Raw genomic sequence first — 16,119 nt, forward strand, 5'->3', positions numbered from 1 at the left:
CAGGGAGAGCCTCGTCGTCTTCGCACCAAACCCCTTGTTGCCTTCACGATGCTTATTCTGCAGATTCACTCGGTGCCTGCCAGGTGCCAGGACCAGCCCATGCTCCCAGGAGCTCATACACCACCTGTGAGAGCTGAGTGCTGCACAGGTGCTGAAGGAGGCGTGTGTGTGTGGGGAGAGGGGGTGTCAGATACCGAGGGGCTCTTCCAAGGCGCACCCCGAGAAATAAACGCCACTGGCTAGGTGTCTGCGGAGCAAGGTTTCCCGGCGAAGGAGGCTGGGAAATGCTGGCATAGGGATGTTACATTGGAACCAAGAGAGGGGCCAGACTCTGAGAATCTGGACTTGCTCACGTTGATGGCAGGGGTTGTTCTGAGGAGTTAATATGTACCTGGCACGGAGGTGAGTGCCTTCCGTGGATTCTCTCACTTTGCCATTCTTTGTAACTACTGCTGTCGATGGACATTTAGGTTGTTTCTCTCTTGATTTGGGGGGGCTGAGGGCTGGTCCTTTCACTTCAAGGGGGCTTCTCAGGACAGTGGACTATTACTCAGCCGTAAAAAGGAGTGGCGCTCTGACTCGTGCTGCCAGATGAAGGAACCCTGAGGACCTTCTGCCACGTGAAGTAAGCCAGTCACAGAAGGACAGATGCCATTCAATTCCATTCAAATGAGGCGCTGAGAGTGGTGGATTCATAGAGATAGGAAGTAGGCTGGCCCTCGCCGTTTTGGCTCAGTGGATAGAGTGTCGGCCCACAGACTGAAGGGTCCCAGGTTCGATTCCGGTCAAGGGCACGTACCTCGGTTGCAGGCTCGATCCCCGGCCCTGGTTGGGGTGTGTGCAGGAGGCAAGCAATCGATGTGTCTCTTTCACATCAATGTTTCTCTCTCTGTCTCTCCCCCCTCCCCCTTCCCTCTTCCTCCCTTCCACTCTCTCTAAAAATCAATGGAAAAATATCCTTGAGTGAGGATTAAAGAAAAAAAAAAAGTCAGCTGGTTGGTTGCGTGGGCCTGGCGGAGGGAGGAGGGGGAGTTGCTGAAAGGGGACCGAGTTTCAGTTCAGCAAGATGCAACGCCTTCTGGAGGTGTGAATGTACTTAACACTACCGAGCCGTACCCTTAATGATGCTTAAGACGGCACTTTTTAATGTTACGTTTCAAAAATCATAATAAAACAAAAATGCTACTTTGACAGAAGAAAGTCGTGTGAGAATTAAAACCCACAAATCATGCAGAATAAGGTCTGGAGTTGTCATCATATTCTTAAGGGACTCCCCCAGTTTCTCGCCGTTGCTTAAGGTGGGGGCATCCTTAAAGTTCCCGGAGCGTGGAGCAGGTACCGAAGTGGAAAGGGTTTAAGAGAAGCGTGGCGTTACACGTCAGTCAGTCCTTGAATAACACGTTTGTGCACCCTGTCGCGGTAGATCGATGCGTGTCTTCCACAGGCCGGGCACGCACAACCCAGGGGTCCCCGGTATCTTCCTGCCGGGGGAGGTGTCATCCCGTGAGCTGTGGCCGTGTGTTTATTTGCTCAGCGCCGCTTCCAGGCGGGTTTCAAGACAGGTAGCGAGTGAGACCGGGCGCTGCATCGACCCCTGGTCATTCGGATGGAGCTTCGCCGCAGTCCTGTTCCCGAAACGAGGCATTTGGTGGGCAGGACCCTGGCTCGCAGGACGCAGTGGTCAGAATTTGCAACCTGAATGCACATCATCTCAGGGCTCTTATTTCCTGAGGGTTTTGCCCCTTGTTTCAGACTCTGCGTAACCGTGCTCCTCTCTGCACTGTCCGTAGACGCCCCGTGAGGAAGCCCCGCTGGTGTGCCGGACCCACCGGGGGCCGTCCGCCCGACGGCGCCAGTCTCCGGCAGCGGGACCCCCGATGGCAGTGGGCACCTCCCCGTGAAACCTGCCAAGCTGGACGCCACAGCTTTGCACGCCGACGCTTTGGCCAACCCTGTGCCCTCTCCGGAGGCGTGCCAGCATGCGGTCCTAGCCTGCAGCCCGGGCCTCCCCGAGGAGCAGTATGTGAGCGAGGCTGCGGAAGATGCCCCCAGCTACAGAGGGTACCGGGATGCCTGCACCATCACAGGTAGGGCCCTTTTCCTGCCAGGAGGCAGGCAGGGAGGGGGGAGGACTGGGAAGGGGGCGACCACGGGACTGGGAGAGGAGCGTGGGGGTGGGGAGGGTGGGGAGGGAACCACTAGACTCTGAGCTTCGGGCTGGTGAGACGGGCCATCGGGAACCGGCCTGAGATGGAGACAGCCCTTCAAAGACTTGTCCACAGTGATGCTCGGTGCAGTGTGGCCGTGCCCATCACTGTACTAACCACAGTGCACACGGTGGGTGTCATGGGAAGGAGACACGGTGGCGCTGCCGGGTGCAGGCATGGGGACTGCACGCAGGGCCCTGTGTACACTGGCCAGATTTGCCCCCATCGGTTCTCCCGGGGGCCTGCCAGTCACGCCTTCCAGTGTCCCGGAAACAGGGTAACCCCTCCCCGTGCAGGCGGCGTCGCCGGTCGGCACCTCACGCCAGCGCCCCTAGGGAGGTGCTTGGAGCCCGTGCCCGGGGACCCCAGTGGCCGTGGTGCAGGCTGGTGTGTGGAGGGCAGCCAGGAGTGTAGTTAAGTTAAACCAGTCGCATGCGCACTGCAGTTTGCTTTGTTCCTCAGTTTTGTCTGCAGGGTTTGCTGTCACCCTCCTGTTTGAAATAAAGCCCAATGACAGTTTCACACAAGCAGGTCTGCCTCATTCTGACCGTAGCCTGGCAGCGTCTCAGTGACAGGTGCCCCCGGCCCTGTGACCCGGCTCCTCTGCGCCCGCCCCACTCCGGGCGCACTGGCCTCCTCGCTAGTCCTCGGACCCACGGAGCCTCCCTCCTCAGGGCGTCTGTTCTGGCAGCCCCCCGGCATCTGGGGCGCCCTACCCGTCGCCCCATGTCCCCATGATTCCCTCTTCACTTTCTCCGAACGGCATTTCGCTGGAAATGTGAGCACCCTGCAGAAAAAGCGGTCCCCCGACCTCTTCCCACCTCCCTTTCCACTTTGTCTTTCTCCCCAGACTTAGCCGGGAGCTGCACTCGCAGAATGTAAATAGACTATAAACTAACCTCAGGGCAAGGACCTGTGTGCTGCTGCAACAGTGCCTGCATGTGGCCGGTGCTCAGGAGACATGTTGGGTAGATAAATTGTCATTGAATTATTACTGCATCCCCGTGAAGGGGTGGGCGGGGGGCGTTGTCCCCTTTTTATAGGTAAAGACTAAATCACGAAAGGTTCGGCGTCCTGCCCAAGATCCCTGAGCTCTGAGGGGGTGGGACACGCATCCAGGTCACAACCCTGGGGCATGTGTCCTCTGTCATCCAGGAGTTTAGTCTAGTTGGAGTGGAAACTGGGTGTGCACTGTGGTTAGTACAGTGATGGGCACGGGCACACAGGAGGACACCAAGGAGGGTGCCTGGCCAAGCCTCAGAGGGGAAAAGTTAGAGGAAGACCAGGAGGGCTTCCTGGAGGAGGCGGTGTCCCAGCTGCATCTTCGTTTGCCCAAACATGTGAACTAATCCCTGGGATTCGTGCGGCGTCTGTGCCAGTGAAATCCAGGGAACGCCCAGCCTATTGGGCAGGTTCGCTTTCTCTGAACGTGACAAGCGAGGGCGAAGACATGGCCGAACGCAGAGCTGAAACCTCAAACCGTGCAGGGCATGGGGATGGGTGTGCCTCGCGGGACACCTGTGGCCAGCTCTGCTGTTATGTTTGGCGGCGGCTCGGTAAACAGGAGGGCAGACACGGGCAGTGTTACCTGTTGGAGGTGCGGGCAGCCAGACCCTGCAGATCACGCTCAGGTTCAAGTCTTAGTAGATGCTCGTTGAGAGAAAGACACGAAACGAAAGACATTCCGGGAGCCACGGAAGGATGCCGAGGGCTTGGCCACGGCCGGGCCGGGGAGACCACTTGGCATCTGGCCTCCGCTAAGGACACTCCGCCCCCTGTTCCCAGAGAGCGCTGAGCTGGACAGGAGACTTTTTGTTCCTCTTTGATTTTTCGGCAAAGCCCAGTGCCCATCACCCTTTTAACCCCTACCCGGGGATATCACATTTTCGGGTGCGTCATCTTCTGTGTGGGGCGGTTTTACAAGATGAGCCGATAAGGTGCCCGGGCCGCCGGGAGTTACGTAACCCATTGTGCGTCCGGGGCAGGTCCCGGGCTCAGGATTCGCCCCGACAGGCAGGCTGGGAAAAGCGCGGAGGAGGAGTGGGAGTGGCGGTGCCGAGGCTGCCCCGCTGGGCTCCCGTGGAGAAGAGCCCCTTCCCTCTCGGCATCGCCTGTGGAGCGTCTTTCTGCACATGGCCTTGGTGTTTCCGGACAGGCAGCCCGTGGGGGCCCGGCCTCGGCCAGGCCTGTGCCAGGGCGAGCCGGTGCGGACAGACTCTGGTGGTAAGTGTGTGTGTGTGTGTGTGTGTGTGTGTGTTTGCCTGTTGGGCCGCTGTTTTCGCTGTGATGTGGCCGGAAAGGAGAAAGGACCACAGGGGCCATCGCTTCTCTCCTGCTGTGTGCTGGCCAGGTTGTCCTCGAACATGTGACGGGGAAATGGCCAGGTTGAATCACGGACGTGCAGAGCAGAGGGACCTCAGTGGCTGCTCACCCTCGTCCTCTCATCCAGGCTCAGGAGGCAAGGGATGCGGGGCCAGGGGACCAGGTCTGAATTGGGACCAGGCCTGCCGGACTCCCACTCCGTTCCCTTGGCAGTCTTTGCAACGGCTGAACGGGGGCTCCGAGGTCCCCGCGATTTTCCTAAATCCTGTGTCTTTATCCTGGTTTCTTAGAGCTCTGGTTGGTGTCTGGGGCACCGAGGAAGTTTCCAAAAGGTGAAGAATAGCGTTAGACTGTGCCTTTCTCCTTCCCTCTTTTCCGCCCTCACCTTTAAAAAAAACCAAAAAAAAACACACTACATGTGCTTGGCCCTGGCCCTCTGACCCACCCACCCCCGGTGATGGAGAGCTTGCTAAGCAGTTCTGCTCTGGCTCGTCTCCCGGGGGTGGCGGTGGGGCTGGTGTTCCTCCTCGCCTCCTCGGAGCTGATCAGAGTCTGCTGCTGAGCCATCTGGCGTCCGTCCTGTCTAGATGCCGTCCCCCCAGGCTGTCTGGGCCGCAGAGCAGTGAATCCCCAGGAGGGTGAGCTCTTCTTGTCCCCGTGTAGTAGTTTTCGGTGTCAAGACCTACGAGACCTTGCATGAAAGAAGCTATGGAGATGTTGTGAGTGTGTGTGTGTGTGTGTGTGTGTGTACCCATGGCTTCGGGTGTTTTCTGTGATTCTGTTCAGCCAGCGTCTCTTCAAGGCCAGCTTTTTCTGGGGGCCACGGAGAACTGGTCGGGGTCCCGGAGCCCTGGAGGTGGGCACAGGTGGGAACGACCAGCTGTGACCCGTTGAGAATGGCTCCGAGTGCCTCTGGGGCCAGCCCTGCGTGGGTGTCCTCTTGTTCATGGGGCCACCGTTTAGGATTTGTTCCCTGTCTCTCCTACGTTAAGCCAGGGGTCCTCAAACTTTTTTTTTTTTTTTTTTTTTTTTTAAATATATTTTATTGATTTTTTACAGAGAGAAAGGGAGAGAGATAGAGAGTTAGAAACATCGATGAGAGAGAAACATCAATCAGCTGCCTCCTGCACATCTCCCACTGGGGATATGCCCGCAACCCAAGTACATGCCCTTGACCGGAATCGAACCTGGGACCCTTCAGTCCGCAGGCCGACGCTCTATCCACTGAGCCAAACCGGTTTCGGCGCCTCAAACTTTTTAAACAGGGGACCAGTTCACTGTCCCTCAGACCGTTGGAGGGCCGGACTATAGTTAAAAAAAAACTATGAACAAATTCCTATGCACACTGCACATATCTTATTTTGAAGTAAAAAAACAAAACGGGAACAAATACAATATTTGTATTTGCATGTGGCTTGCGGGCCGTAGTTTGAGGACCCCTGCGTTAAGCTGTCAAACTCGAGGATTTGTTGTCTGCCAACATGCGCAAATAAAATATCACGGACTTCTTTTAAGAGTTAAATTTAAGGTCTTGCTCATCAGTTCCTGTCTAGAACAAAATTCTTAATGTCTTTTCCATTGAAAATTTACCATCTAATTCAGTGGTTCTCAACCTTCTGGCCCTTCAAATACAGTTCCTCATGTTGTGACCCAACCATAAAATTACTTTCGTTGCTACTTCATAACTGTCATGTTGCTACTGTTATGGGTCGTCAAGTAAATATCTGATATGCAGGATGGTCTTAGGCGACCCCTGTGAAAGGGTCGTTCGACCGCCAAAGGGGTCGCGACCCACAGGTTGAGAACCACTGACCTAATTGCTACTTACTTGACTAAATCGGAACAGGAAAGAGTGGACCGTTGAAATGTCCCTTTTTTCACGGCGGGAGAAGATATGAATTAGAGTTTCGGGCGGAAAAACGTCATTCTACATTTGTAACTTAGAAATGTTGCAGATGTAACTGAGAAGTGTGTTTTGGCTGCTTCTCCCCATGGAATGACCCCTGCTTAACAGTTGATTCCTTTCTGCAGTGGCGATGCTGGAGTGGGGGCCCTATTATGTGGGTGTCTAGAGCTCATAATCTTTAGCAAAAACACAAAACACGTCTCTTTAAATGTGTTCTAACTGATTTTGGCATCTACCAGCTTTTTGCCTCCCCTCGGTTCCTCTTCATGAGGTAAGGGAGTGGGACTTTGCCACACTGGGTTTTTGACATAAAATGGAACATTTGGTGAAAATGTGTTAGTGAGATCCTTGACATTTGATGCGGGCGGGGGGCGGGGGTGTACGGGGGGGGGCTACATTTCCAGGTGTTGGATGAATTATCTTCCTCCTCATTGGTTTTTGTTCTGGGTTTGCAACAAGTCTTGAATGTATCTAATGTGTTGGTGTTAACCTTTGCTCCCTTCAAACCACTTTGGGAAGCTGACAACTAATACATTCTAATAGAACATCGAAGAGTAATCTTATTAAAGAACCAATCAGGAGCGCTCTGCAGGCCTTCAGAACATGGGCCCCAGCCACACATACTGGTAGCATTCCCGATGGTGTTCCTTAACATGCCAAGTTTCATAATGGATTGACGTTCATTTGATTTGCAAGTACAGGCGTGAGGGTTACCCCGGAAACACACACGCTGTGTCAAGGGCTCTGTCTCTTCTCAGTGTGACCAGATCGGGGTCCAGAGGCCGTTGCTGGGCAAGGGGCCAGGCACGGGCCCGGGCCTTTATTTAGCCCCCCTGTTCTTCCCACACAACCGAGTTCTGCGGGGCTTCCCGGGGATCCACCGAGGAGGGTGCAGGGGCGCCCCTGCTGGGATCAGGCCTCCCAGGTGGGCCTGGGTGGGCCCCTGGCCACACGGTTCACTGGTGACTCAGACCCATGGCCCCGTGAGGAACTTGGAGTCAGAAACTTGTCGGTGTTCTCTGAACCCTGCTCTCTCGTGTGAACACTGGCAAGTGGGCACGCCAAGCTGAACGGTCATGAACTGAAACTTTATAGCTGTAATTAGACCTGGAATGAATCAGATTTCATAAATCCTTTATTAGGGTTGTCCAGAGAAACAGAACCAACAAGATACACACACACACACACACACACACACATGCATGCACACACACACACGCGCACACTTTTATTATAAGGAATCGGCTCACCTGGTTATGGAGGCTGGCGTTTTGTAACTTCTTTATTAATCTGAAATTAATAGATCCCGAGCCCAGCTAAACACATACTTTCACAAGAACCAGTGCAATGCCTCACTGTGATGTAAAGGAGACGCTAAAGGAGGAGGCTGGAGCCTGGGTTTCCGTTGTAATTGCGAGGACCTGCCCAGGGCCTCATTGGGACGCATACGGAGCAGCCCCTGCAGGCAGAGTTGCTGTGAAGGTGGCAGCCGTCAAGGCAACTAGTTGTACTTGGCTGTTCAGGGTCCAAGAAGCGGCCACTGTTTCCGGCAGTCCCCGCTTGAAGGATGCTCTTAGTGTCTGCTGTTTGCTTGTTGGCAGTGCTCTAAGGCGGTGGTCGCCAACGGTGGTCCGCGGACCACTGGTGCTCCGTGCAGTCCAAAAGGTTGGCGATCGCTGCTCTAAGGGACATGCTTGCGCGTGTACCTCTTGGGTCACGTCTCCTGCGCGTCTGTAAGCTGACAGAGGGGTGGATGTGCATTTAGGATTTGGTGCACATACGTCACAACACGGCCCCGAGGGAGCCTGCCCGGGCGAGTGCCGAGCCCCCGCTGCGAGGCAATGGCAGTATCCGGCAATTTCTTGCCAAATCTGGGTATTATCAATCCTTTTCCTCTTGGTTAATCAGATAGTCACGAGAAATGGTATTTCATCTTATTTCCTACTTTTACATGACGAAGGCGCCTGTGCCTCCATTCTGTTGTGTTTCATTTTCTGCCAACAGCTTGTTTTTGTCTTTGCTCATTTTTTTTTTCTAGTGGGTTGTTGGCCTTTAAGAGGTAGAATTGCATTTCTGTTGTGTGTACAGAGGGTAGGGCGTTGTGCCAGCTTGAGATTCTTTTCTTTGTCAGAAGAGGGAACTGTCTTAAAAATAGTTACATAAATTTCTATTTAAACATGACTCCCTTTGATATTCATAGGAGAAGTGCAGAGTGCGAAGAGATTGTGTAAAGGGGATTTCTGACTTGGCATTTCCGAGGAGGCTTCTCTGGAAAAGCAGCATTTAAGCAGAAGTCCGAAGGACATGTAAGAGTTAGTGGGGTAGGGAGGGAGGGAAAGAGCGTTCGAAACAGTGGAAGCAGCATGAGCAAAGGCCCTGTGGTAGAGAGATACTACCATGATGATAATAGCTGACATTGATAGAGCACTGACTAGATATTGTCCTAAGTGCCTTTTATATGTCTCACTTTGTTTAATTCTCTTATCTTAGTCATCTATGGCTGTGCAACAAATTTCCCCCAAATTTGGCAGCTTTTAAAACAACGCTCGCCTTTGTGGAAAACAGTCTGGCAATTCCGCAAAGGTTACACATAGTTACTGTGTGACCTACCAGTTCTACTCCTTGTTATAGACGCAAGAAATGAAAACATAGGCTCACACCAAACCTTATATGCAAGTGTTCCAAGCAGACTAATTCCCACGAATTGCCAAAAGGTAGAAGCAGCCCGGGTGCCCATCAGTTGAGGAGTTGCTAAATGAAATGTGGAATACGCCTACCGTGGAATACTGACCTACCGTGGAATACTGACCTACCGTGGAATACTGACCTACCGTGGAATACTGACTACTGTGGAATACTGACCGGCAGTTTGCAAAGACAGCGGGCTGCAGGGGATGTCTGTTCCCCCACAGTTGAGCAAATATGTGATGAGCGCACTGTGCGAATTCCTCGCGTCAGGACTTGAGTGGTGATGGATGTTGCCAGAGAAGTCGTACTTTCTGTTTTGTTCAGAAAATGTGGGCGAGCGTCTGGGCCCGCACCCCGGGCGCCCTGGGCATTAGCAAACGTCTTGCTCTTCGCCGGCCGAGATGCAGAAAACAGCCTCGCGCCTGGTCTCTGGTGGGTAGTCCTCCCAGGGTGTGGAGGTTGAGCATCTTGTGGTGTTCCCTCGAGGAATTTTTTTTTGCTGTGACTTGAGATAAATGCCTCTTAATCGTTTCTATTTTTAGTTCATGGACTACTTACCTCCGTAACCCTAAATAAGATGATTACTATTTATACTTCAGTTACCAACTGTAGAGTGGGCTCATGATGGTGCCTCGCTGGATGGCTGCGAAGATTACATGAGTTCCTACTCGCAGAGTCCTCAGCCTGCTGTGGGCATGTAGTAAGTGCTCACTTATCAGTTTTCTTGGTCACTATTGTCTGTCTCTCTCATCAGTCTCTCATCAGTCTATCTGTCTGTCTACCTTCCTCCCTGTCATCTCTCTGCCAGCCTCTGTCTGTCATCCGTCTGGATGGCCTGCAGGGAAATGCTGGGATTCCTGCTGCTGGGCTGTGGGTGGAGGGGGTGGGGAGGGCTGGCCGAGGGGCGGGGACATAACGTCGCCCTTCAGTCTCCCTCCTCCCCACACTCCCCTGCTTCCCGGCCCTTCCCCGTGGGCTGTCTTTCTCATCTCTGAGCCTGGACCCAGGGCCCGCCTGCATGTTCTGGGCCCAGGCGCGTTCTGTTCTTTCTTCCGTCAACACTCCCCACCCGTGTCTCGGAAATGTGCTCACTTTTACTCACCGGTGACTCTTCTCTCCTTCCGCCTTCCCTGCCCATGGGGTTCGTTGGCCGTCCTCTTCATCCTCTTCCTCAGAGGCTGGCTCACCATTGTGAGATGCTGCAGCTCACCCTGGGCTTGGTGGGGCCGAGGCCGAGGGGTGTGGCCTCAAGGAGCACAGGCTGGCAGCTGCTGAACCTGCTGGGGAGGCACAGTTCGCTTCTCTGTTCGTCTAATGCAGCGGTTCTCAACCTTCCTAATGCCGCGACCCTGTAGTACAGTTCCTCATGTTGTGGTGGCCCCCAACCATACAGTTATTTTTGTTGCTACTTCATAAGTGTAATGTTGCTACTGTTATGAATCGTCATGTAAATATCTGATAGGCAGGATGTATTTTCATTGTTACAAGTTGAACATGATTAAAGCATAGTGATTCATCACAAAAACAATATGTAATTATATACGTGTTTTCCGATGGTCTTAGGCGACCCCTGTGAAAGGGTCGTTCGACCCCCCATAGGGGTTGCAACCCACAGGTTGAGAACCGCTGGTCTAATGGGAATCATGGGTTTATATGGGAGAGCAAGGGACCCATTGCCGTGAAAATACTTAGAAAAGCCTGAAGCGCTGTCAGAAGCCCAGCAGACCCTTCTGCAAGGGTGCAGCTCCTCTCGGGTAACACGCCGTCACAGCCTTGTAGCGCTTGTCTCGAAGTTCCCTGATGAACTCTGGCGGTTTGTGCTGGAACTGTTCTCTTTTCTCTAATGTATGCTTTTCGTTAGATGATGAGGCGTGTCGTGTGTGTGTGTGTGTGTGTGTGTCTGTGTTTGTGTGTGTCTCTCTGTGTGTCTGTGTGTGTGTCTGTGTGTGTGTGTCTCTGAGTGGGTGTCTCTGTGTGTGTGTGTCTGTGTTTGTGTGTGTCTCTGTGCGTGTGTGTCTGTGTGTGTCTGTGTGTGTCTCTGTGTCTGTGTGTGTGTCTCTGTGTCTCTGTGTGTCTGTGTGTGTGTGCGTGTGTGTCTGTGTGTGTGTGTGAGTGTGTGTGTGTCTTTTTTGCTTTCGCTTCTAGGAAGCTCGATTGCCTGAGGTTTTCATTGAGGAGCGGTTCTGGTAAAACTCTGTCCTTTGCCAGCTCCCTCCTCCCTCTCTTTCATAAACATACAGGTTGCTCTTTTGTGCTTGTTCTAAAGCAGTGATGGCGAACCTTTTGAGCTCTGCATGTCAGCATTTTGAAAAACCCTAACTTAACTCTGGCGCCGTGTCACATAGAGAAATTTCTTTGACATTTGCAACCATAGTAAAACAAAGACATATTTTTGATATCTATTTTATATATTTAAAGGCCATTTAACAAAGAAAAATCAACAAAAAAATGAGTTCGTGTGTCACCTCTGACACGCGTGTCATAGGTTCGCCATCACTGTTCTAAAGGCTCTGTTGAAATCCTGTTGAGCATGCGTGGGTTTAAGAGGAAATGAATGAATGGTGGCCCACTGCGGTTTCTCAAGGCGCCGTGGGCTTGCTCTTGTGGGCGGCTACCCTACCCCCATAGTTCGGCCCACACGGTCCTGGGCCCCCACGGTTGGGGCCTAGAATGTTGGCTTTGGGGCAGAGAGGTCAGGGCGTGACTCCGGCTGTGGCACTTACGGTGTGGCCTCGGGCAAGCCTTCCAGTCCCAGAACCTGTTTCTGCATCTCTAACATGGGGTGACAGCGGGGACCTGGGGCTGTCCTGGGTCCTCAGTGTGTTCATTCCTGCCGAGTGCCTGGTGCAGTGGGGTGTGGAGGGCGTTCCATCCTCTAAATAACCTTTCTTACTTAGTCTCAGCCTCCCTCCCAGTTTCTGCCGCGCTGCCTCCAGCAGCCAGTGTGTCTTCTTCCTCCCCTCACCGATTCCTTTCACTTCTCTCCTCCTTGGTACCTATTTCCCCTCTTCTTTCTCCCCCTCCTCTCTTCCCCTCTCCTCTCCCTCCACCTCCCCTCCCCCGCCTAATAAGAGAAATAATTTCTTTATCATTTAAAAAAAATATATATATATATATAATTTTTATTGATTTCAGGGAGAGGGAGAGAGAGAAACATCAATGATGAGAGAAAATCATTGATTGGCTACCTCCTGCACACACACAACACACACACACACCCCGCTGGGGATCGAGCCTGCAACCCGGGCATGTGCCCTTGACCGGAATCGAGCCCCAACGTCCTGGTTCATGGGTTGATGCTCAAAATCGGAACTTCAGATGCCCCCCCCCCCCGCCCCGACCACGACCCCCAGCCCCTGATCCCCTCCAGTTTGCCTCCCACAGTATTCAGCCGTCAGACCTCCCCTCGGCTTCCTTCCCCGTTCACTCATTCCCCGTTCACTCATTCCCCGTTCACTCATCTGCGAGCTCCCCCTCGCTGTCTGCTGACCCCTTTCTGGTCTTCCTGCCTCTGGCTCAACCCGTGTGTCCCGAATGGCATGCAGCCCCTCTGTCATCACAGGACGGGTGTCAGCGTGAGAGGGCCTGTCACCCACACACACGGGGAGCGGAGAGGCCCGTTTGCAAGGCCAGCTCCCACCGGCCCAGCTGAACATCCGCCCAGCGCGGCCTGACCCCTCCCGTCTTCACCTGGGGGTTCTGCTTGAATGTGGCAACGCTTCCGAGGTCTGTGCCAGCCTAGCTCTACCTTGGTGCCGACATTTTATTAAAAAGGAACGAGAGCCCAGCCAGTGCTGCTCAGTGTCACTTTGCCTCTGTCCCTAAAGACGTGGGGGTTTGTGGTGAGTAGAAATGGGGAGGGGCCAGCCTGAGTTGGAAGAAGGGCCTGCAAATCTGGTGCCAGCTCTTCCTTTGCCGGGACCAGGAGGGAGGGAGTGGGCTGCCCAGGTGCAGGTGCAGCACCACCTAGTGGGCCCGGGAAGCACTAGCAGCGGGAATGGCAGCCTTAACATTGAGACCCCATACCTGCAGGGTCCTGGCTTTGCCACTTTTGAAAGCGACTGAGAGATTGTCCAGAGAGCCCGACAGGTAAGGCAGGCAACTTGAGTTGTGTGGACGGAACAAAGAAACCCTCCCTTCCCCACCCAACCCCTTCTCCTGTTTGGATCCATCTACCTTTATTTTATTGGACCCTCACCTGCCTTTTGCTGGAGCTAATCCTGGTTGTTTCTAGGAGAGCATGTGACGAGAGCCGAGTGTGGCCATGTCTGTCTTGTGTAGACTTCTCTGGCGATCCCGATGGTGGTGTAATTTCAGTCCCGTGTGGTGAGCTCTATTCTTCTAGTTCTCAGTGATTGTGCCTTGTGTATCAGTCAGGTTTGCTGTAGAAATGCTGGGTAACAAACAGTCCCCAGATCCACCATGGCAACATTTATTCCCTGATCCTGGTTGTAGGTCCCCTGAGGAGGATGGCCTGGCCTTCGCTTCAGGTCTGCCCCACTTGTCACTCATTGGAGGCTTTGGGCTAAAGGGGCAGCAGCTGTGTGAGGCCACACTCTCCCGGCAGAGGACAGGAGCTCAAGGGGACGCGCTCAACCACACAGGCACAGTCAGAGCCTCTGGTTAGACATGCAGTCATTCTGTCCACTCACATGTCACTGGCCTGAGCAAGGTCTGTGGCCTGGCTCACAGTCACAGAGCTGCGAAATGGTATTCCATTCTCGGCGAACCACAGAAAGGCTGGGAGTGAAGGAAGGAAGGGTTGTGAGCAACGTGAACAGCTGGACTTTAGAAGATCCTCGGGTAACTACGGAGCGGCCTTGAATGGCGGAGGTGCACAGGTGGTCTTGAGGGAAGTCCCATGGCGCCAGCGACCTCCAGGCCCTTTGCTGATTCTTAGCTCTGCTGGGCCAGAGGACTGCGGTGGGCGTGGGGAGGGGAGGAGGGGCGTGGGCTCCTGTGGCCTGGAGCAGGGGTTGGCAGACTTTTCCGTGAAGGGCCAGAGTGTCATTATTTTACCAGTAAGTCTGTGGGTCCCCCGTGATCTCGGTCACAGCCATTCATCTCAGCACCTTTCGGGGCAGGTGTAACTGTGTTCCAGGGACATTTCATTTCTAAAAACAGGCAGGGGCTGGGGTCACGGTGGGCCATGCTTGACCTGTATGGGGGCATCAACTTAACAATAGGAGAGAAATAGCCCTTTGTGGTTGGGAAGCCAAAAAAAACCCCCAAGACAAAAGACTTCAAAGGACTGTGGGTGAGTCCAGTAGTGCCCCACCCACTCCGCACTGTTAAGCTGTAAATGGTTGCTCTATAGCAGTGGTTCTCAACCTTCCTAATGCCGAGACCCTTTAATACAGTTCCTCATACTGTGGCGACCCCCAACCATCAAATTATTTTCGTTGCTACTTCATAACTGTAATTTTGCTACTGTTATGAATCGTCATGTAAATATCTGATATGCAGGATGTCTTTTCATTGTTACACATTGAACATGATTAAAGCCTAGTGATTCATCACAAAAACAATATGTAACTGTAGATGTGTTTTCCGATGGTCTTAGGCGACCCCTGTGAAAGGGTCGTTCGATCCCCAAAGGGGTCGCGACCCACAGGTTGAGAACCGCCGCTCTATAGCATTGAATTCCCTCCACAGCCAACACTATTGTTCCTGAGCATGAAATCTCATTTCGCTTAACCCATTTTCAGTAGAAATGCCCGCAAAAGGCATTACGAGCTCCGTGGGCTCTCGGAGCAGTTGCTGTGGGAGGCAGTTTATCTTCCATGAGCAGTGTTTCTGTTTTTGGAGGAGTGGCCGTGGTATTCAGTGAAGTGGGTGCGCTCCGGGACCCTGCCTTCCATTCCTCTGGTCGTGTGAGTGCGTGCGCCTGCTTCCTGGAGATGTAATTCACACACCGTAGAATTCACCCCATAAAGTTTATCACTCGATGGTTTTTAGTATGTTCCTAGGGTTGTACAGTCATCACCACAGTCAATTTTGGAACATGTTCATCATCCCAAAAAGAAACTCTAGACCAGTGATGGCGAACCTTTTGAGCTCGGCGTGTCAGCATTTTGAAAAACCCTAACTTAACTCTGGTGCCGTGTCACATATAGAAATGTTTTTATATTTGCAACCATAGTAAAACAAAGACTTATATTTTTGATATTTATTTTATATATTTAAATACCATTTAACAAAGAAAAATCAACCAAAAAAATGAGTTCACGTGTCACCTCTGACACGCGTGTCATAGGTTTGCCATCACTGCTCTAGATTCTTTAGCTATCACCCCCCCTTGCCTCCATCTGCTTCAGGTCCCCCAGTGTGGCTGCATTTTGAAGTCAGCTCTTGGTTTCTGCTGCCCTTGTTTTCTTGACTCAAGGCTCTTGCGGACAGACCGAGGGACCTCCTTGAGTGACGGTCATGCTATTCAGGCGCACGCCTACAAGACACTCGCATTGCTTCTGACGTTTGTATATTGTAACTGTGTCCATGTCCCCTATATTATGGCTTTATGCTTTTCATTTGTATTCTTTGTTTGTTTGTTTTTGTTAGTCCTCACTCCAGGATATTTTTCCATTGATTTTTAGGGAGAGTGGAAGGCAGAGGGAGAGACAGAGAAAGAGAAACATCCATGTGAGAGACGCACATCATTTGGTTGCCTCCCACACTCGCCGGACCAGGGCCAGGTTTGAGCCTGCAACCGAGGTACGTGCCCTTGACCAGAAATGAGCCTGGGACCCTTCAGTCCACAGGCCGATGGCCACTCGGTCCACTGAGCCAAACCGCTAGGGCTCAGTTGTATTCTTTGTAGGAGGTTGTCCTCTGTAACTTTCCACGTTTTGAATTTAAGTCTGTGTGGCTGTGAAACCTGGCTCAAGTAACACGGACTGTTTCCCTGTCAGGTTTTCCTCGTCCCTGTTGTTTAACTGTTTATTGTCATCTCTCTGTAGTCATCTGGGGAGGATGAGTTTGAAGCCTTTTAATATCCAG

At 52.8% G+C, this 16,119-nt stretch overlaps 1 protein-coding gene across 6 annotated transcripts in view; it reads left to right on the forward strand.

Moving 5' to 3' along the window:
- The first annotated feature begins 1,884 nt into the window (after nt 1-1,884).
- TRAK1 (trafficking kinesin protein 1) overlaps nt 1,885-16,119 on the forward strand; it is a 95,566-nt gene continuing 81,331 nt past the window's right edge. Inside the window, exon 1 of one of the 6 annotated variants that reach the window (XM_059664485.1) lies at nt 1,885-2,087. Coding sequence is in view for 4 of the 6 variants with exons in the window: in XM_059664480.1 (XP_059520463.1) it covers nt 4,340-4,430 (91 nt within the window). In the remaining 2 variants the exon portion in view is untranslated. Of the gene's footprint in view, nt 2,088-4,267; nt 4,431-16,119 lie in introns of those variants that run through there. The other 5 variants (XM_059664488.1, XM_059664480.1, XM_059664481.1 and 2 more) reach the window with 5 other exon arrangements.

This window comes from Myotis daubentonii, chromosome 14 (assembly GCF_963259705.1).
Source record: "Myotis daubentonii chromosome 14, mMyoDau2.1, whole genome shotgun sequence".
Classification (NCBI taxonomy): domain Eukaryota; kingdom Metazoa; phylum Chordata; class Mammalia; order Chiroptera; family Vespertilionidae; genus Myotis; species Myotis daubentonii.